The sequence below is a fragment of the Arachis hypogaea genome, chromosome 18 (genome assembly GCF_003086295.3).
Source record: "Arachis hypogaea cultivar Tifrunner chromosome 18, arahy.Tifrunner.gnm2.J5K5, whole genome shotgun sequence".
NCBI classification, from domain to species: domain Eukaryota; kingdom Viridiplantae; phylum Streptophyta; class Magnoliopsida; order Fabales; family Fabaceae; genus Arachis; species Arachis hypogaea.
In genome coordinates this window covers 131,115,092-131,137,958 of record NC_092053.1, presented here as the reverse complement: position 1 = coordinate 131,137,958, position 22,867 = coordinate 131,115,092, and the positions used below count along the sequence as shown (strand labels likewise).

Here is a 22,867-nt window from a genome sequence, read left to right as displayed (position 1 = left end):
AATAATAGCCGAAGTTCGAAAGGGGAATAAAAAAATTGAACTGAGTAATTTGATTGGCGCTTTCTTTATATGTGTGACATTTGAATATCCAGAAACGGACGAAAAAACCAAATAAAAATATAAGGTCCCACCGAGATTTGAACTCGGGTTACTGGATTCAGAGTCCAATGTCCTGACCACTAGACCATGGGACCGACTTGTTGACTGTTATTTGCTTATTTTATTTTTATGACTAAATTTCTCCAGTGGTCCCTAAAATTCATGATTTTTACTATTTTAGTCTCTTATATTCAAAATTCACTATACTGGTTCTCGAGATTCAGCTTTAGGCACTATATTGATCTTTAGATCCTTTCCTGCGTTGAGTCAATGAACGAAATGTTCAGTTAGCTCCGACTTGCAATGTTAGAGACATGGCTAAACAGTATCTTTTGATTTTAGCTCTTAAATAAGGCAAAAACGAAGTTGTTTTGAAGAATGAAGAGAGATATGATTTTCACATTATATAAACTCTTCTTCCTCTTCTTGTTTTTACCTTGTTTAAGTGCCAAAACGAAATGATGTTGTTTAGCCATGTATTCAAAATGGCAAGTCTGAGCCAATTTAGCACTTAGTCTGTTGATTCAATACTAGAAAGGGACCAGAGAATATGGTACCCACAACTGAATTTCGGAGACCAGAATAGGTAATTTTGAATTTGAGGGACTAAAATGGTGAAAGCTGTGAATCTAAAAGACCAGTTTAGAGATTTAGTCTATTTTTATAGTTGACCGAAGCTCACGGGTGCAGTATCGTGCATTATTACTACTATCTATAAAATGATGACACCAAAATTTAGAGGTGCTAAAATTAGTGCCAACACAATGGAGGAGTGAGACATTCAAACCACATTTCCCATCACCTAAACATGGTTCATGTGTGCCACTTCCTATTTCTAATTTTTGTTCTGGTTCTGCTAAAAGAATGATCCTGCCCTGGTAATAGCAGTAACCTAGACTTTCCACGTAAATGGACCTATAAAACCAAGCACAAACACCACGAAATCCTCAACAATCAAAATCACTACCCATTCATTATTATCTGAGAAAATACAAGAGAAGAGAAATTCTACATTGTCCAGTCTTTGTACATTCCTTCATTTGCTTAATATAATATACAAAATTACAACATAACTTAAACTTGATGAAGTTCAAGTTCAACTACCTAACAATATCTTACAGCCACTGCATATTCACAAATCCAAATGAGCATCCACTGCTTGAGAACTGGCAGTAGCTTTATTAGATGGATACGCAATTACTTTGCCAAAATATCTTGATGCTATGAGTCGGGCTATGTTCTCAGCTGCTACAGCACTCGTCTCCATGGTGCTTGCTGCATTTTCAAATGCATTCACATAGTACAAATGCTGCCCATCCAATATAAACGGTGCAAATATTTCTGGGGGCTTGTAATGAGGGTAGGCAGCCCAGTCTATCCGTATAGTCTCATTCCTCGCACTGCAAGTGTCAGAGCAATCCAAAACTTACTCAAAGTAGTACAAAATTTTCTTTTCTCGTTTGACTTTTGCAAATGGGCCACTCTTTAAGAAATAAGGATACAAAAGTAGAATTATTTAACTTTATCATGTATTTTATTTATATTACCGGGGAAAAAACTTTCTTAAACAAAAATATTCAAATTCTGTGTTGGTAAAGTGTGTCTTTAGGCACCCATTAGCAAGCCCTTATTTTGTGGGGAGGGAAGGGAATCGGCCAGGCACTTAAATCGAAAGTTTAAGAAGTGAATGTCTGACTTAAACTCTGATGCACCCTATCTACGTTTCAATCTGTGTTCAGGAGTTTCATTTTGAGGGAAGGGAGGAAAGGTAAAAGGGTTAGAAGAAAAGGGAAAAATGTTTGAAGAGAAGCTATGACTATGAGTCTATTTCTCTCACAAAACCCCTTCTCTTCCTTCCCCTCCAAAATGTAACTCCCTAGACACCCTTATGGCCAAGTGATTAAACAGAGTTCAAAGGGTTTTTAGGTTTTATGTGTGAGAATAGCTTCAATAAATCATGGACTAGCCACTTTATTTAATTGAAGTGAGCAGATTTCTGAAGTAGATATTGTGGACAGATAAGCAAAAGTTTAAAGTTAACTGACAAGGTGATCACTCCATATTGTTACCTGAAGATTTTATCCAGTAATGTGTCTGCCATTGGTTGTCGAGAGAATATTTTAAAAGTGGATTCTTTTTCATTGTGCTTCTTGAGAACTGAAATGCTTGAAAATGGAATGTTAGGATCCTCCAATGTGCCAACAAGTTCTGGTATTTTCGTTGCACGGCTGAAACCAAAATATACCTAGTGCACAACAATGCATCACCATTAGAAATAGTACCAACCAAAATAGTACAAAAAGAAGATATATCAGACATTATAGGATGATATGTCAAATCTTACTACATAGCCTCGGTAAGAATATGATTGATCTTTCAGAATACTCACAGGATTTAAAGATCCCCTAACAAAAGTTGTATGTGTGTGCTGTAATTTTCTTTTAGGAACTGAAACCGGGGGAGTAAATTGAATATTCAACTCATCCAATGGGGTAGCAACCACAGCAACTTCACAGGAATAACTTTTTCCTTTTGTGGAGCTGAGTTCATAATAATCACCAAGGTTAGCAATGGATATTATTTCTTCATGCAAGTGCAATTCAGCATCAGACTGATTGATCAGTCCAGCAGCCATTTGCCAGTTGCCTCCCTCAATGGCCCAAAGTCCGCCACCTGATCCTGCCAGAGAAACTGCACCAGCCAGCCCACTCATCAAGACACTCTGGCCATAATTTATACGTGTGATAACCTGCATGCACAATCAGAACAAAAGTCCATGTTCAGCTGAGCTGTTCTATATTTCATACCATTCTGCTTTGGATGACTTGATATGGGACTAAATAAACTACATTAGCCATAAAACCCATCATGAAGTTGCCATAGGAGTGTAAAATTATGACTGATCTAACAGTTTGCAACTAGTGATGTGAACAACAGAAGAGGCCTACCTGCAAACCTCTAATTCAAAAAAACGAAACGTCAATATATTCTCATTGCAAAAAAAGTGATATCCTAAGCAAGAACTGTAGGTTTTGTTTTGGTAACAAACAAGTCATCTGTTCTATAATGTCATAAAACTTAATCATCAATGTGAAAATTGGTACTTCATTGAAACAGAAAAAGCAACACACGAAATCAAAATACGACAAACTCATCAGATTCAGCTTCTATGTTTGAAGAATCCATAATATTTTTTCACCGTAAATAGTTATATTTACAATTATCATTGCAATTCACAAAAAAGCAGTCTTGCAAACCTGTAATCAGGAAACAATCCCTTCACACCAAAGTGATCTTAACCAGCTGAACTGGTGAAAACAAATTGTAACCTTTATTAAAAACAAGGACAGCAAGAATTTCTCACCGTGACAAGTTCATTGATCAACAATGGAGACATGCCAACATCGGTCAATTCATCCTGCAAAGTCCTTGTCGTCAAGTTATATAAACCAGCCCATTTCAGCATCTCATCCACTGTCTCAAATACAGGCCTCGAACCAGGAACTTCATAGAACTTCAAGAACCTATTAACAGCACTCTAAAAAACATCACAACCTCATCAGTAAGAAAATTACATCCCGTCTTATTTTCCTTAAAAGAAGATACTTTTCATAATAAATGGGCAACACTTACTTTCAATAATTCAATGACACTTTTCTTTAAAAATCACACTTAAGTACAAAATATAAAGACAAACACTTTTACTACCATCGTAACCCAGGACATCCACCACAACAAGCAATGACTAATTCTTTCGAGAAAGAACTGTATCGAGCCCCTAAGGCCCTACCTAGATCTTTAAGGAGTTCAGCTAGCCATCAACTGTGCTAAACCTCGTGATTACATAAATTTTTACTATAATTCCATCTATAATGCTCTTTGTTGACTAGACTATAAATGTCACTTAAAGTATGAATGTGTATAGAGAATAATTAAATATCAACCTATTAAGTTATTAACATAATGTATAGAAAGTTAGAAATAGCCATAAATCTTAACAAGAAGAGAAACAATACCTCAACGAAGCTCTGCATCTTCAGAAGCGAGAAACCGTAACGGAAAAACAAGAGCACCGAATTAACGAGCGACACAAGATTGGAGACGATATAATCGATCAATGGCAGTTTGAGGAGCTGGTTCACAAGCGGGATATCAGAGCCGATCTTAACCGTTTTGAAAACGAACCTCTCTCCGTTCCAGATCCCGATGGAGTTCGACTCCGACGACGGTGGCTTCACCTTGAGGTCCAGAAGTTTGGTGTAATTCACGGCGTGGAAGTTCTTAGGGTGGAGGATGGAGGCACCGGCCTCGAACGTGTCGCCGGCAATTGTGATGGTAGCCATACGGCCGCCGACGGTGGTGCGGCGCTCGAAGACGAGGATTTTTGTTGGGAAGTCGGAAGAGTGAGGAGTGTACTCGCGGAGGAAGTGAGCGACAGAGGAACCACCGATGCCGGCGCCGATAATACAAACAGTGGATGAGCGCGGTGACGGTGAGGGGGTATCGGATGGCGGTGACGGTGAAGGCGCACCGGAGGACGGTGACGGTGAGGGAGCACCGGAGGGCGGTTGAGCTTGGGAGAGGAGAAGGAAGGTGAAGAAGAGAGGGAGTGTGTGTATGATGGACATGATCGACGATTACGGGCTCCTCCTACTGCTGCTGATTCTGCAGTATTTGACATTTTCTCGGTCTCCCTATATATAGTTTCTTTTTGGTGTTGGCTATGTATGAATATTGACGAAGCATAGGAAAAGAATGTTTTGTCTCAACAACATAAACAATAGAGTTGAAACCATTTTGGCGAGTTAATACTCAAATTAGTCCTTAAATTTGACTTTCGACTCAATTTAGCCCTCAAAGTTTTAATTAAGTTTTAATTGATTTTAATTGTACCCTAAAATTTTGACTCGTCCCTCAAATTGGCTCTTTTGGCGTTTTCCGTCACCAGAAAGCTGACTTGTCAATTTTGGTTGACACCTGACACCCTTGCAATTAGATGACATGGCAAAATGTTTGAAGACATTAATTTAACCTCTAAAAATTTTAAATAAAACCTAGAAGTCCCAATTTTTTCAAATCACAAGAGTGTCTCCAAGAGTTGAGAAGAATGTTGGGAAGTAGCAGCCAAGACTCAGGTAGCTTTAGTAGAACTCGTTCGCATGGTGGCTGGGTGAAGAACGCACACCGTGACAGAGGTGACAGAGGTGGAAAGGTTCTGCATTGGTGCGGTTGTGGGTTGCGTCCTATTCTTCGGTAGTCTGATTAAAAACAACACTACAATAAATTGAAAATAGTAATTCAGATTACAGACAATTCAGTTAGGGCTTAGTTCTAATATATTAAACAACTTAATCAATTAAAAGTGTTTTGGCTACCATTAAAAAACATGAAAAGTATTGTTAAAGGTATTTGGTTTAATTTCAATCTGTCTCATGCAATCTTTAATCATGAAACATGAAAGAATAAAGCAAGTAAAATCAACAATATTTAAATACAATTACAACTTTGCTAATCAAAATAAATTCAACTCTGGCTCAAGTATCAAACTATTATACCATGCAACACTACCCAACATTGCCAATACTTCACAGAATATAATGAAACAAGTACAATTCCTTTTACTTTATGAATGGCCAGAATAAATAGAGATCAGGAGACTATGTATCTTTAACCATAATAATAATAATAATAATAATAATAATAATAATAATAATAATAATAAAAAACAGGAAACCTTCAATATAGATTACAGAGTATTATGCTTTTTATCAAACTATTATGCTTGTTACAAGGATAATTAATCTCGTAAAAACTTATTAAGAAAGTACGAAAAAGTAAACTATCACATGCATTATCGAAAATATTAAGCATTTAGAAAGATACCTTTTTTGCTTTTTAACAAGTGCCGTATTAAAATACTCATGCAGAAAATTTAAGGGAAGGGTTCTTGAGAAATAAAATAGACTCCACTTTAATCATTAAGTCATTCTTTTCTTTAAAGATTTCAACTAGTAATCATACCCTTAAAGTTCATGTATAAAAGTAGAAATTTTTTTTATCAAAATTATATTCTTGTTATGATCATTACATAATGCAGTACTCCCTTTCCACTATATCAATAGTCTTATAAATAATAGTACAAGAAGAAACAAGGAAACACATGAAAGCAAAATTATCAGGTGTGTTCATTAATCAAAATTATATTCCAACTAGTAATCACACTCTTAAAGTTTATCTATAAAAGTAGGATTTTTTTCATCAAAATTATATTCTTGTTATGATCATTATATAATGCAGTACTCCCTTTTCACTATATCAGTACTCTTGTAGATAATAATACAAGAAGGAACAAGGAAACACATGAAAGCAAAATTATCAGGTATGTTCAAGGATCCCATTTTAATATATAAATGCACTGAAATCTTGAGTATGATCATCAGCAACACCTCCAAGCCATAGTACTAATGTCAATGTCTAAGGAAAATCAAGAAGTTCAGTTCATGATTATCACTTAATTTCAAATGTATAATAAAACACTCATAGTGGTCATTGATACAGACAATGTTCAGCACAAAAAATCTTTTATTTTTACAATAAATTATTCAGTCAACAATTAAATTAAAATGGGATATGAAAGTGTAAAATTGTTATTTTAAAATGGAATATGAAGAATCAAAGACTGCTAAAACGGACAAAGAACTGAACAATTCAGTTTATCACAGTCACATACATGCAAAAAAATTAAACCCTAACAAACAAAAATTCTATCATCATCAACAACCATAATCAACCACATTCTCCCAAAGTTTCACTGATGAAGTAGACTGAAAAAAATGAAAAATAACTCACAACCAATATTTTGAAAAAAACAGAGCATGGTAGTTGAGAGCAGCATTTTTGTTACTAACCTGTTTTCCAAAAGATGACTCCCAGGTAATTAATCTTCACAATAGAGAGCGAAACAAGTAAGAAAAGCTTCAAACCTCCATTACTGCGACACCCATGGTGCTTCTCTGACGGGAACGTATACCACGGGAAGAGAAAGAAGAGAAAGGGTCAATTGGGTTTCAGTTTTGAAGTTGTTAACGTTTGGATTTCATTTAACCCCTTTTTCTCATGTCAACGACGTCGTTTCTAAGGATTTCGGCACCAACAGTAAAACGGCGTCGTTTTGAGACTGCCAGGTGTCATTTAAAATTGTCAGGTCAGCTCTCCGGTGACAGAAAACGCCGAAAGGGCCAATTTGAGGCGCGAGTCAAAATTTTAGGGTACAATTAGAGTCAATTGAAACCTTGAGGGCTAAATTGAGTCGGGGTCAAATTTCAGGGGCCAATTTGAGTATTAACTCCCATTTTGGCTCCTAAAATTTTCGACCGGCCTCAATTTTGATTCCTAAATTTATAATTATTTAATTAGTACTCTTAAATATTAGATCGTGTCTCATATTTGTTTCTCTAGCTATTTCTTTTAACAGAAATTTGATGTGGCACGTGAAATTGACAAAATGTATAATGTATATTCACGTGGCACCCAATTTACCAAAATGGATGTGTGATGAGTGAATGATGTAACAAAAATTGAATGAACTCAATTTAATCCTTCTATAGATGATAAAATCGTAGTTTGCAGCCCTCTTTTTCCAATACGTTCGAGACTTTGCTGGAGAAATGATGAGTTCAAGAAGCCAAGCTGCAGGGAGTTCTGTATGATCACGTTCTCATGGAGCTTCCGTGAAGAACCTTACTCATGGGAGATTGGAAAAAATTCATGATTGGTGTGGTTGTGGAATACGTCCAGTGCTTCGATGGTTTGGGACGAATGCCAATCCTGAGAGACCTTTTATGGGTGTCCGAATTATAATGTAAGTTCTCAATGTCATCTTCTTCTTTTTTTAATGTGTTGCTATTGGTACTTTTGTTTGATGAGTAATCTTAAATTTTTTTTCTTTTTGTTGATTGATGTAAAAATTGACAGAGTTCTGGGAGAATGTAGTGTGGTTTCTTTACGTAGATAAACGGCAAAGAAGAATAGAGTTTAGTAGGCAAAACACAACCTACAAGCAGTTATGATAGTTGAAAGATGAATTTAGCATGGAGAATTACTTTAATAGAAGTTGAAATTAGGTGTTTGAAAATATGGATTAGTATTTTAAGCTTGATTATTTGTTTAGGTGTGTTTATGACTGTTATGTATGGTGTAAGTATGATTAAATTTTGATTAAAAGTGTGGACCTAAAGGTGTGTACTTTGAAGGTGAATGAAAGCATTGTATTCAGATTTTCATGAAAAAGAAGCATGGTGTTAGCTCCTTTGGTACATATGTAATGTTGTAACAGTGAGAAAGTAAAACTAAGTATTAAACATACTGGTACCATTTATAAACCTAAAATAAAGTGTCTACATTTAGGGTCCAAAAAAAGACATTCATGTTCAAAATTTTCATACTCAAGGTACACATGCACTACACATTTGTTATTCTTTGCGTGAAAGCACATCTCCAACAGCTCCTTGTCATGTGAGAATGCTCTCAATCCAGTCTTCAAGGGCTTCCTAGGAACTAGCCACAGCACTCCTTCAAGTTGTCATATTCTAGAACCTTGTAGTAATTTTTTATTGAGAACACGCCAATGTTTCTTCTTCTAGTCCAAACAATTGTTCAATTTGGTCTCTGACATATACCACTTCTCCATCTTCTTTCGTCTCAAAACTTTCTCCATAGTGGATGACAATTGTTATATCATCATCCATCTACATTACAAAATAACAAAAATCTCAACAATGATTTCAAAAAATAAAGTATACTGACTTAACTAACTTCAAACTCCAAACATGACAATAGTTCATCATTTATTTTTAAACAACAAATTGTTTAAACACAAGCAATAACACACACATAATAACATTTATCCAGAGACAGCAAAAGATACAATTGACATTCTCTTCTTCAGTAAGGAAAAAAAACAAACCCCAGCATCGTTCACATGCAACAACTTTCAATGCCCTAGATATAACTACCACCTTGCTTCGATAATAACAATGCAATACAAAAACTGAAACAAAAGCCAAGAACAGAGTATCAAAAAATTTGTGAAAAAAAATATAACTTCACTTCCTAACCTGATCTTCGTCGTTTCTTTCCGCGGCAATGCTAGTTGTTCAGCAACCTCACCCAGTAGTCCAATACACGATAAATGTTACTCTGATTCTCCTTTCTCATAGTCAAGCATGCGAGAAGAACAAAAACATGGAGAAGAAGAATAGAAGAAAAAGAGAAGGAAGAAAAAGGGTCAAGTTACATCTGTGTCTTCATCTATATGTTGACCCAACTTTTTTAACCCAACAAAACCCTTAAACGACGTCGCATTGAGTGAAAATTGGGAGGGAACATAAAACGACGTCGTTTTAGGGTTTCCTACGTGTCAACTTAACATGTCACGTCAGATCTCCGTTAATAGAGATAGCTGTCGAGGCAAACGTGGGGCACGATCCAATATTCGGGGGTGTTAATTGGGTAATTATAAATTTGGGGGTCGAAATTGAGGCCAGTCGAAAATTTCAGGGGTCAAAATGGGTTTCAACTCTAAATAATAAATTAAAAAAAAAGAAAAATTAATTTTAATTTTAAAAATTAAATTTTGAATTAATTAAGTTTAATCATAATTTTAAATTTTTTTTATTTTCGTTGTAACTACTTTATTACAATTCTGTGTCACCACCACCACTGTAATTACTTTATTCCAGTGCTTCCGCAGCTGCTGTCTCACTACTTGTTTCTTGCTAAATAATTCAGATGTTTATTTTACTATGTATGCGATGCGAATGATTCTTTTCATTTTAAAGTGGATGTTTATTTGGGTCATATCATTTGAGTGAACGAAGCAAAGCAGCATACGACAGAAGTGGCGAAGATACGACGCAACGACGTAGAAGCAAAGGCAGAGGTGCAGCGTTGGGGTAGCAGTGGAACAAGGCTTCTGGCTCGGCAACGATGCAATGTCACGGAGGGGAGAAGAAGGCGCGCAACGACAACGTCGCTTGCAGGGAGAACAAGAGTGGCGCGACGCATGGAAGAAGAAGGTGCAACAACGGCGTTGAGATCATGGGACGCAACACAGGAAAAAAGAAGAAGGTGCAACGCATGGAAGAAGAAGATGCAGCGGTGGTGCGACACATTGCTTCTTCAGACGGTGGCGACGACGGGAGATGCGTTAGGGACGGTGTGACAAGAAAGAGGGAGTGAAGCAGATGCGATAAAATGAGAGAAAGATTGAAGGTGATAGGTTAGAATTGTAGTAGATAAATAGGATTAATATTTTTTGTTTTAATAAGCCTAACAGTCTATTATTTAGGTTGTTCGTACTTTCATTGTCTGCCTATTACTCCGGATGTTCATGATATAATTAAGATTTGGCACTAATTATATATAAACTAGTTTAGTGAAATATAGTAATAATTATCCAACGATTCTCATGGTTTGAAGTTGAAAAGTTATAGGAGATAATATTAACTTAGCTAATTAAATTTTATAATGTTAAATCCAGCTATTCGATTCTTTAAATATAATCCTTCTATCTTTAGATAATTATATTGAAAAGGAAAAAGCATTGATTAATATGTATTGCTTTTCGCATGAAAATAGAAAGTACCTATAACCCTAATAGGATGAGAGAGAGGTGGGAAACACTAAGAGGGGTAGAAGTAGGTTTTCTCACAGAGATCCTAGGGTTTGGAATAGAGAAGAGTACTATCGATTGGAAAACGAATCGTTCTCTATTTTCGTAGATCATCTTCTAGAAGATATTTTCAAGAAGGAGCTGCATCATTTGTTCAATTGGGCTGGGCGGATAAATGATATCTACTTGTCACGAAAACAAAAAAAGGAACACTGTACATTTTTGCGTTCATCCGATATACAACGAAGGGGGGAGTTATGAAGGCTATTGCGAAAATGAATAGGATGAGATTACGAGGCAAGATTGTTACAGTAGGGGAAGCTAGGTATTGACGCACAAATGAAGTGAAGATTACGAAGGGCCATCAAAAGGAAAATGATGCACAGAATTCGGTCACGATTCAACCTCAACATGAAGTGCGCCAAAAGGGTGCAAGGAGCAATGTGAAGGAGCTGAAGAAGAAGGAAACACCAGGCGACCCGCAAGGCAATGGGTGGACGAAGAAGTTGGAAGTGCCGGTGGCAAAAGCAAATCTGGACTGGTTACAGAGGAGTTTAATAGGCGGAACGACAAAGGCAATTGACTATAAGTCCTTGAAGGCCATGATCAGTAAAAATTTGCCTCATCTGGTAGAAGTCAGAGAACTAGGAGCGTACAAAGCACTCCTAACGTTTGAAAGTATACTAAGTGCTGAAGAATCCTACACGTTCAAATTGAACAGCCTCCTGAAGTTCTTTCATAGTGTATGGAGATGGGATGAGGAGGAGCGTAGTGAAACTTGAAGAGTATGGTTAGAGTGCTATGGAATTCCCTTACATACGTGGTCAACAGAGACCTTCAAGATGATAGGAAGCCAATGGAGAGAAGTTGTTGGATGTGACAAAGCCACGAAATCATGCCTCTCTTTCAGTGTGGCACAGGTGCAAATTGACACTTGTATTATGGACAGGATCATTGTCCAGAAATATGTGAGATCTCAGGTGCGAGCGGTTCGATAGTGTCATTGGTAAACAGAGATCCGGTGGCTGAGATGGTGATGGCGGTGTCAAGGGAGGAAGATGGTGGAAAGGATAATTTGGTAATTACTGAGAACATATTGAATGAATGGAGGAATGACAAATTAGTTCAAATTCAAATTCCAATGATAACGGAAGGCATTGATGTAGTAGGAAACGCTAAATTGAAGGGATGTTGTGATCTGATCAACGATACGGGATCAAAAGAAACAGTCAACTGGGGATACGGTGCTGGGCTGGATGAAGGATGCTGTTATAAAAAAAAGGCTGTCCAAAAATGGTTTAATGGTTGGGCCAAAAACAAGGAGGGATACACCTATGTGGAAGGAAGGAATATGGGCTGCGTCAACAAAGGCCCAGTCCAGGCTGAGCAAAACGCAGACAGCCCAACTCACTTGGAGAAGCGGACAGATGGGGCGCTAATGCAGTCGGGCCGGGTAGGGATCCATCCGGGTCATGATCCTCCACTTTCGAAGATGAGCGCCACTGCTAAGGAACAAATCGATGTGGAGATGTTGAACCTGGACCAGAACGGCGTGACCAGAGCACGAAGAGGCCGTGACCACCGCAAAACCATCCATGGAACCAGCTAGAGAGATGAGGGGGACGCAGGTCTTGTGACAGGGAACGATGGGGGCTTCCATGGGCCAACAAGACCCGATTCAAAACGTGCTGGGAATCCATTACCGACGATGATGGGAGACGATCCCTCCAGTGAAGACGAGCTGGATAGAGACGCCGAGGAGACCGGCTTGACTCCCGAGAAGAACTTAGTGGGCCTCGAAAATGGTGCCGATGCAGTGGATGATGGGAGGATCCTGGGTCCTGCGACAATTGATGAAGGAAGCAGTGAAACTGGAGCGGGCGTGGAAACTGATGACGGATAACAGGTGATCAGTATTCATAACGTTTCGAGAAAGGAAGAACAGATTATTGAAAATAGGAAGGTGTGGGAATTGGCTGTGAAATCTGGAGCAGTGCAGTACAATGAAGAAGATGACTTAATGATGATTTTACAAGAACAGAATGAAGCGTTAGCTAAGACGAGGAGGCTAGCAAAACAAAAAGAGAAGGCGCGAAGAAGCAGACCGAAGAAACTCAAAAAGGTGTGTAATAATGTTTTAAAATGATTTTTAGCTCTTGGAATGTTAGGGGGCTGAGGGGGTTGGAAAGTTGATAAAAGGGCTCAAGAAGAAACATAAAATGAATATGTTAGGTTTGGTTGAAACAAAATTGCAAGTCGTGACTAAAGTTGATGTAATACGTATTTGGGGAAGCGATGTGGTGGGTTGGAAGTTTGTAGAATCGGAAGGCATGTCTGGGGGTCTGTTGTTAATGTGGGATGAGATGCTGTTTAGAATGAGTAACTGCTACAAATGGGAGATGTGGTTATGTGTTGAGGGGGTTTTATTGAAAAATGAGTTTCATTATGCTTTCTGTTTGGTTTATGGTCCTCATACGAGAGTGGAAAACTTGCTATATGGGAGGAACTGAGTTTTATAACTGGTTTATGTCAAGTCCCGATATACTACATGGGTGATTTTAATGAGGTGTTACATGTTGAAGAGAGGAAAAATCAGGACAGGTTAACAGCGTCTGCAGAAGAATTCAAGAGTTGGATCCAAGATATGCAGTTAGTGGACTTACCGCTGAATGATCGTAAATTTACATGGTACAGAGGTGGCTCCTATAGTCGTATTGACAGAGTCCTAGTGAGTGTAGAATGGACCGAGGAGTTCCCGGAGATTCGTTTAAAAGGTGGTCCGAGAGGCCTATCAGATCACTGCCCAATAATAGTTGAAGATACCAAGTACAGAGGTGGGCCGCGTCCGTTCCGGACTCTAGACTCATGGTTTACACATGAAGGATTCTTAAGAATGGTCAGAGAGGAATGGAGGAATATTGGAGATGGGTAGTTCACAGATAAGTTGAAGGCTCTAATGGTGCCTTTGGGAAAATGGCATAAAGAAAAATTTGGGGACATGGATAAGAAAATTCGGCGCTTTGAGGATGAGATCAAGAAGGTAGATGACATAGTTGGAAATGGAGTCTATGATGGTACAGTGGAGGCTAGAAGGAAGGCTCTAGTAAGCTGCTGCAAGCAGTGGTATGTGAGAAAAGAGATACACTGGAAACAGATATCGTGCTCTAGGCATACGAAGGAAATGGATAAAAACACGAGGTACTTTCATAACTTGGCGTCGGCAAGAAGAAGGAATAATAGAATTGATGCTTTGGTGATTAATGGAAGGTTGATAAGAAATCAAGCTCGGATCAAGATAGCCATTAGAGAGTTTTACAGATATTTGTATCATCAGGAGAGATCACCGGTGGTGGGCTTCAGGGATGGATTGGTTAACCGGATTGACGAAGAAGAATCAAGTGCTTTGGAGAGAATACCGACATTGGAGGAGATTAGAGAGGCTGTTTGGGACTGTGAATCCTCTAAGGCTCCAGGTAGCGACGGGTATAATATGAACTTCATTAAGAAGTGCTGGGATGAGGTTGGTACAGAGTTCTCGACAGCTATTCTGGACTTCTTTCGGTCATCAAGGTTGCCTTCTGACTCCAATATTACTTGGGTGGCCCTTGCACCGAAGTACACTGGAGCCAAGCAGATCAAAGACCTCCGACCGATCAGCATGGTAGGCCGTATATACAAAGTAATATCCAAGGTGATGGTTAGAAGGATGAGATCAGTGATGCCAGGTCTAGTAGGGGAGACTCAAAGCGCATTTGTGAAGGATCAGAAAATTCATGATGGGGCACTTATTGCGTGCGAAACAGTGCAATGGTTGAAGATGAGGAAGAAGAAGGCAGCAATTATTAAATTAGACTTCCAGAAGGCTTATGATCGGGTAAAGTGGAACTTTGTGGATATTGTGCTGCAGAAGATGAGCTTTGGTTGGAGATGGAGAGGATGGGTTAGGGAGTGTGTCGGTACAGCGTCCATGGTAATCCTAATAAATGGCTCCCCATCTAAACCGTTCAAGATGGAGAGGGGTTTGAGACAAGGTGATCCACTATCTCCGTTCTTGTTTGTTCTGGTAGTGGATGTTCTACACAGGATGGTAGGGGAGGCAGTGAGAAACCAACGAATTTTGCCGCTGCTGGTTGGCAAGGAAAATATAGAGTTGTCACATCTCTAGTTTGCAGATAACACTATATTATTCTGTCTACCGGAGGAGGAGACCATCAGAAACTATGCCAGATTGCTAAGGTGCTTTGAGGTAATATCGGGGTTAACAATTAACTTCGATAAATCAAGTTTAATCCCAATCAATTGTGAACAGCATTGGACCGACAACATGTGCAGTTTGTTGGGATGTAAAGAGGCGAACCTTCCAGTCAGATATCTTGGCATTCCTCTAGGAGCAAACCCAAGGCTGGTCAAGACATGGAAACCAATAATTGACAAGGTTGAGGAAAAGCTCAGTTTGTGGAAGGCAAAGGTGCTGAATAAAGCGGGTAAGTTAGTCCTTATAAAGTCTATGTTGAATAGCTTGCCAGTGTACTACTTGAGCCTGTACAAGATGCCGAGGACTGTGGCAGAAAAGTTGATATCACTGCAGAAAAGATTTCTATTGAGTAAGGAGGAAGGTAGGAATGGTGTAGCACTAGTTAAGTGGGAAGTGGTTCAGACCCCTAAAAAGGAAGGTGGTTTGGGGGTAGGTGATGCAGTGATTAGAAACGCTGCTCTACTCTTCAAGTGGTGGTAGCGTTTTTCAAATGAGGAGTGTCCTCTATGGAAGAAGGTTGTATGCTCCTGCTATGACTTGAATCCCAATATGATGTTATCAGCTCAGCCTCTACCTACTAAAGGGGGACCATGGAAGGATATATGTCAGTTGCAGCTAAAGGATAACAATGTAAGAGACAAGATGATTGCTGGGTTGTCTATGGAGGTGGGTGATGGTAGGAGGACTCGATTCTGGGAAGATGTCTGGCTACAAGGTGGTTCGCTCAAGATGAGATTTCCGAGACTTTTATCTGTTTCAAACCAGAAAGGATCTGTCATAGGGGATTGTGGGTTTTGGGATGGACTAGAGTGGATTTGGAACTTTCAGTGGAGGCGAGACTTATATCAGTGGGAGTTGGAATTAATGGATATTTTGCATGAGTCTTTAAGGCCTGTTAAGCTAGCAGGTGATAAGCAAGACAGAGTCGTTTGGAAGTTTGACAATGAAGGAATTTTTTCAACTAACTCTTTTGTGCAGGTGGTGCAGTCAGATACTCTCCTGGAGGATATCACCAGCTACAACTTCACCAGAACCATATGGAAAGGTTTGGTGCCACCACGAGTGGAGTTATTTATTTGGTTTGTTCTGATAGGAAGAGTAAATACTAAAGAAAGACTACTTAGATTTGGAATAATTAGTCATGGAGACAACATATGTGTGTTATGTAAAAGAGATGTTGAATATATTCACCACTTGTTTCTAGGTTGTGAGTTTACTTGGCAGGTGTGGTGTCGATGGCTTTCTGATTTTGGGAGAGCGTGGTCTATTCCGGGCTCATTAAAAGAACATTTTGAGAGTTGGATAGGCGTTGTAAACAGGAAGGATGAGCGAAACAAGTGGATGATATGCTTCTTTGCGGTTATTTGGAATGTTTGGCTAGAGAGGAACAGGCGGAGTTTTAATTCCAAAGAAGGTGGTCTAGAAGAGGTGTTTCAAAGATCTTTGACCAGTTATAGAGAATGGAGTAGTTTGGATCCCTTTTGTTGTTGATGACAATGCCGGAGATGACATCAGGAATTGTTTTATTACTTTGTTTTTATTTTCCTTTATGATCATGGCTACAGTTTGGTTGCCTGCTCTACTGTACTGTGTTGAGCTCTCCTGTTAAAAAAACTTAGCTAATTAAATTGAAAATTAATAAATAATTGAAGAGAAATGAACATAAAAAAATAATTAATAATGGATTTAGGTTAGAAGGATAAAGTTAAAGTTGTAGTATTAGAAGAAAGAATGAAATTTTTTATACATACTTATTAATATTTTATTTTAGTAAATTTAGCATAAGTAATTAATTAATTATCATGAGAATTTTAAATAAAATTATTACAAATTGAAAAAAAAATCCATACTTAATATTCAAAAATTTCCATGGCATCATCAAAATAGTTAAGCAGACTCCACATGTAATAAAGTATTCACGGTTGCATCATACTATACAAGTATACATCCTTGTTAATAATAATAATAATAATAATAATAATAAAATAAGGTGAAAACTCAGGTGCAATCGATTTCATGTAAAGTTGGTACTTGAAAGTCGTTAAATAATTTTATTGATTTGACTAAATTTTTATCTAACGACTCTCAGATATTAAATTCACGTGAAATCGACTGCACCTAAGTTTTCACCGTAAAATAAATGTTAGGATCGAAGAAACTACGTAATATTCAATTAGGAAGGTGTTTCTCCATATAAAGTATAAACACTCAACCGAGAATTGAAGAAAGATAAAGAATGGAAGATATGCGAACCAACACATTCACAACAAAATATTTAAAATAGACTGGATTGGGCCAATCCATGAGTTAATGGATTTTGTTTACATATGGAGCATGGATAGTGGTTTTTTTTTTTTTTAAATTTAAATCCTTTATTTTATTACTTTTAAATTTTGATATCGATATTATCATATATTAGAATTTAGAATATTTTAAAGCTATTTGTATATTGATTTTTTTTTTAAAAAAATGAAGAGTTTTTCTAATCTTTCATACAAGCAAATTTATTCTTTTGATTCAAATGACAAGTGTGAAACATGTTTATTAATATATTTTTTAATAACTAATAATAATAAATATAAAATTAGTCAAACTAAAAGTTTTTTATTGATACATGTATGAATAAGATTGTTTCAAGAAAAAAAATGTACACCAAACTTTATAAAATAAAATATATAAGAAAATAATATATTAAATATATTAGATAATATATTTAATTTAAGTTTTATACCTACATTCAATTATATATCATCACAACAACAAACATAACTATTCTTTACAACCACTAGTCTACCACATATATATAGTCATTCAAAAGAATAAAAAATTATTAAATAATTTAGATTGTCAGGACATCAATTTTAAAACTTTTTTTGTCCTGCTTTTTGTTATCATGAAATGTTTAATCAATATAGGTATGGTTTAACTTCAACTCTCATAAAAAAAAGTTGATATATGCTCACTAAAATTAAATATTTTCAGTGTACTCTTAAAATTAAGTGAAGTATGTCTGCTTTTGTACACAAGGGCAACCATTATGTCAATCGACAATTTACATAAAATGTACAGAAGGAACTTCATGGCAGCATAAGACAATTAAATTGTCATTTATAGGACATTTCTTGACGAAAATTACATAAATTCTTTTATCATTAATCCTCAAGAAATGAAAAATAACTAAATAAAAATACAGCAGCAAGTAATTATATTCTGTAACAACCAGAAGCGACGCGATTCCAGCATCGGCCAGAAAGCTTATAGCCATTCTGTCATAAATCTAGTCCTTGCCTGTACAGAAACATTAACACTGGTTTAGAATTTCCCTCGCTCGGGAATATTAAGGGCGTGTTTGGTTGAAAGAGTAAAGTATGCTTTTTGTCTCTGTCGTTTGTAATTTTCTTCAAAAATATCCTTAACTCTGTCTAAAATGTTAGGTAGAAAATTGAAAACGTCCACGGATATTTTTGACACAAATCGAAAACGTTAGAGACAAAATTGAATGAAATTAAACGTTAGAAGTATTTTTGAAAAGTAATTTATATAAATATCTTATTATGTATGATCACATCAGCAACCGTTACCCGAATCTCAAACGGAATACCTCAAAACTTTTAATCAAATAACATATGATTAAATTACAATAGGTAAAGTTATTTTTACATTGACAAAGTTATCAAAATTAACCTCTGAAAATAAATCCAAACAAGAGCAACTTTATAACAAAAAGGAATGTAAATGATGTTACTACAGTTCCATTCATGATATTGATAGAATTTTACAGTGGATAGTGTCCAGTTGAATCATACTAATGTTATAAACCTGATACCAACAAAATCTTGCACCACATATACACTTTCAAATTCCACTGATTTTAAGCAGTCATGTGTCTCTAGTGATTGTAAATTTCCCTAAGTCTGTGAATGTTATTGCAGAATCATTTTTTTTATAGAAAAAGATATTTACGGATCTCTTTAAGGAAGAATAATCCGCCATGAGTTCTTTTGAAGATTGCTGTTTTAACTCAATTTAATACTTTTCTAGAATTATTACTAAGCTTTAGAATCTGCTAAAGTTCTATAACCATATTTCTAAAAGAGAAAAAAAATGCTTTATGCATTATTAGTCAATATACAACTAACTAGAGTAGTCGCCAAAAGCACAGGCATCTAAATATCTAGGTGGAGACTCGCATGCAGTTGTCTTCACATAAAGTTGATAGTTAAAAACCGTTAGATGATTTGACATGTTTCACTAAATTGTTATCCAATAGTTTTCAACAATCAACTTTGTCAACTACATGTGAGTTTCCACCAAACATCTATTAAGCAATTCAACACAACCAAGTAACTTTTAAATCTCCAATAGTTACAGCAGTTCATAATGCAAGGGTGATTAGAGATTTGCTAAGGTTTTAAGCAGAAACTCTGAAAAGTAAAAGAAGCTGACATGTTAGGATTAAGACAAACCTTGGCGTAGATAAACAATTCGAAGCGCTCGGAAAGCCAGCAAACACGTTGGAGTAGGACTTCGTCAGATACGAAAAATTGGCGACGGGAGGCAAGGAAGGTACCCTTTCACCCTTCTTTAGAAGTTCTTGCAAGTTGAGTCTTTGCAAGGTCAAAACAGCCCTTGATTCCTTCCAAATGAAGGCAAGGATACCATTTTGAAGAACAAAGAGCGAGCCGGGCTTTGATCCAGGGTATCTAAAGCCATAGCCGCTTGCAATTCCCTCCCCCACGAAAACATGCTTGATATCCACCGGAAATGAGTCTCCATCAGTGCTCCAAGGAAATGGCTCATCCGAAGGCTCATTGATATTCACTATAAACATTGCTGAACCATTAGGATGTAAGACATAGTGTGTGCCTTCCAAAATTTTCGTTGCAATGAGAAGCTGTTGTCCTTGCAACTCCTCATAAGAGAGCAGAAGAAAGAACAAAGCTTTTCCAGGCTTGTCTTCAGAAGGCTTTCCGGGAGGCCAACCAAAAGTTCCTCCCCATAAACCAGCATATTCTTGGTCAGCTCTAGGAACTCGCAATGGCAACTTGTAAAGTGCGAACCGACTGTCATGCATATTTGGCCATGCTCGATAAGAAGACAACTTCATTGTCGAGGCATTCAATGTTAGTCTTATTGTATCGCTCGATCGAAGAAATTCTTGAAGGCGAGCATGCCTCATCTCACTGCTTGAAGTAAGCTTCTTGGAAATCATATGGCTGTCATTCATCGAATTAGATCTTCCAAGCATATGTTTAAGGCCATCCAAGAAATATCCACGAAGACCTTTTCTTTTGATGCGACTATCCTCCTCCGGCAAAGGGTTACAAATTGCTCTTGAACAATCAAAACTCTTTCCAATACCATCAAGTTCTAAGTGTGTTGGACCAACTCTATCTTGAGAACTTCTATTTACCAGCTGCTTACTACCAAGCTCGTAGATTTGACTAAGGAACGATCGTCTTTCCCATAAGAGGACCAACTCCTTCTGAAAGTTTTCATCATCATCCCTTAACCCGGGAAACAATGGTCCAATTGCCATATCAGGAACCCTTTGCCGGACTTGGCTAGTAGTTACCTCTAGCAACTTTCTTCTATCACTAAATGCTAATTTGCTGAAAGGAACCATTGTCTCATTATTTCCATTCACCCTTTGTGACCTAGAAATGTCACTATTCGACCGACAAACATTCCTTGATAACTCTACACCCGAATGGTGCACAAAGCTTTTACTCTGCAACAAAGCACCAACATTCTTTTGTTGTTGTCCGGGTTCGACCTCGAGCAACAGCACATTGCAAGATTTCTGTACAGGCTTGACAGAACCAGGATATATATAATCAATACCCTTCTCCCTACCATGAAGGAAAAATACAGTCGAACCATCAAAATCAGCAATAATTTCAAAGACACATGCCCAGAGGATTGGGCCATCTTCAATGCCCAATGGACCAAGCTCCTGAGGGATTACCCTGCAACCAACAACCGACATAAATCCGGGCATTACATACACCACATTGCCTAGCTCCGGATTCTGATGAACCCATAATCCAATCAGTGGTTGAACACTGAGAAGGAAACGGCATAGAGCCTTGTAAGAACACACACCATTTCTCCACTCAACAAGGTCTTTATGGGGCACTATGCCCAAAACATCACATTGAGTGAGCCAGATTTTTTCACAAGTCACAAGAGCATTCAAGCTCTTACAGCACAAGCCCAAGCTACACACATCTCTCGGTGAAAGGAACCGAGAAACAATGGCGAAAACATCATCAGGGAGAGATAGGAGCAAGCTTGAATCATAGGATTCAGGTAACATGTTGATCCAACAGAAATTGTATGGTTAGTTTTCTTAACTAAAAGGAAAAATTGAACTTTGAAATATTTATCCACAAAATTGGCAAAATTCAAAGCATACCCAGAATTCCAAAACAATCAAAAAAGGAAAATCCAGCAGAATTATGAACAATAAAAACTATGGAAATTGTTCTTCACCCTGCACTTCACACAGTGGTAAAATGAAAAAAGGGGTATCCAATCCATTGAGTTAACATGTTTCCTAACATCAATTATTTAGTATAACCAACACATAAGGAAAGAGACACTTTGCTATAATTGAATTGGGGTGTGTCGGATATCTCAGACACCCAATTGAATCTTGATTGAGTTGCAAACAGAAACAGTTGAAAATAAATAAATAAATAATACTGAAAAAACAAAAACAAAAACAAGAAAACAAAAGGGAAGAAAAAAAATATCTCAGAAGTTGAAATGGGGTGTGTGATTTATGAAGCAAATAAAAGGAAAAAGAACAAAGGGAGCGGAACAACTCAACCAAAGCATTGAGGAGAGTTTCCAAAAGAGGGAACCTAATAATGATGATGAAGAAGAAGAAGGGAAGTGCAACAAAAACTAAGAGTTGTGAAAGAGTGCAAGGTTCCAAAACCAAGAGGAGCTGGCTTTGGTTTCATCGCTTGTCTTTTTGCTTCTTATGTTACTCTGCCAACCAATGTTGAATTGAGCTTAAAGTAGATGCCAAACCCTCCATAAAAGTCCAAGCAAGGACGGTGCCCACACACCCTCTCCCTTCCCACCTCACTCATCGAGTCAAAAACGATAAAGCCAAAATTCTTTGAACAACTTCTAAGATTACATTTTAACGTAATTGTCGCGATATTTAATATTTTAGACATATTTTCAAAGACAAACTCTTGTGGTAGCAATTTTAAGTATTTTTAATTTTCATTTAATTAATATAGATATTAAATTTTTTAACAAATAAATTTTATTAATTTATGTATATAAAATTTTAATAAATATAAATTTAAATTATATATTTTTTTGTATATAAAATATCTGTAAAGTATAGATGTAAAATATAGATGTAAATTGTTATTGTAATTTTTTAAAAAATATGTTTTTTTATTTTTTTAGTGTTTTTATTTTTACTATTAGAAATTTGCTAAACACACTAAAAAATAAAATAAAAATCTCTTTTCTTTCATTGAAAAAATATTTTTTTATCAATTTAATGATGCCCAAACAAGTGCTTAACCAATTATAACTAAGTTGTTATAATCTCTTTTCAAATTACAGTATTTCACTACTATTCCTCCTGGTCCTCCTTCTTACTAACATCTCAGTTGTCTTTTTTTTTGTCATTCTTTTTTTCTCGTTTTTTTTTTCTTTGTTATCGTCGTCATCGCTACCATCACTACCTTTTTCTCCTCCTCCTTCCTTTTTTTATTTGATTTCTTCTTTTCATTCATTTTCCTCCTCCTCCTTCTCCATCATCGTCATCATCGTTATCATTATATTGTCATCGTCATCGTCATCATCGT

General features: G+C 37.0%; 2 protein-coding genes and 1 non-coding gene across 3 annotated transcripts; all 3 read right to left on the bottom strand.

Moving 5' to 3' along the window:
• Window positions 1-122: 122 nt before the first annotated feature.
• On the bottom strand, window positions 123-194 carry TRNAQ-CUG (transfer RNA glutamine (anticodon CUG)). The gene has a single exon. It is a non-coding gene; the product is annotated as a tRNA-Gln (tRNA).
• An 849-nt stretch (window positions 195-1,043) lies between these two features.
• Window positions 1,044-4,878, bottom strand: LOC112771151 (farnesylcysteine lyase). The gene is made up of 5 exons (XM_025815785.3): window positions 4,116-4,878; window positions 3,464-3,637; window positions 2,489-2,848; window positions 2,169-2,344; window positions 1,044-1,499 (listed from the first exon to the last, which is right to left on the bottom strand). The coding sequence occupies exons 1-5, from the start codon at window positions 4,725-4,727 to the stop codon at window positions 1,232-1,234; spliced, it is 1,590 nt and encodes a 529-aa protein (XP_025671570.1). The 5' UTR covers window positions 4,728-4,878; the 3' UTR covers window positions 1,044-1,231.
• A 13,104-nt stretch (window positions 4,879-17,982) lies between these two features.
• LOC112770714 (F-box protein At5g39450) lies at window positions 17,983-22,177 on the bottom strand. Its single transcript, XM_025815094.3, has 2 exons — window positions 19,493-22,177; window positions 17,983-18,314 (listed from the first exon to the last, which is right to left on the bottom strand). The coding sequence occupies exons 1-2, from the start codon at window positions 21,343-21,345 to the stop codon at window positions 18,296-18,298; spliced, it is 1,872 nt and encodes a 623-aa protein (XP_025670879.1). The 5' UTR covers window positions 21,346-22,177; the 3' UTR covers window positions 17,983-18,295.
• Window positions 22,178-22,867: the final 690 nt, after the last annotated feature.

Coding starts and splice junctions, on each gene's coding strand:
- LOC112771151 (XM_025815785.3), bottom strand. CDS start 4,727: ATGTCCATCATACACACACTCCCTCTCTTCTTCACCTTCCTTCTCCTC. Junction 2,849..3,463: donor TGATCAATGAACTTGTCACG/GTGAGAAATTCT, acceptor TTGTGCATGCAG/GTTATCACACGTATAAATTA. Junction 1,500..2,168: donor TTACTGGATAAAATCTTCAG/GTAACAATATGG, acceptor TGACACTTGCAG/TGCGAGGAATGAGACTATAC.
- LOC112770714 (XM_025815094.3), bottom strand. CDS start 21,345: ATGTTACCTGAATCCTATGATTCAAGCTTGCTCCTATCTCTCCCTGAT.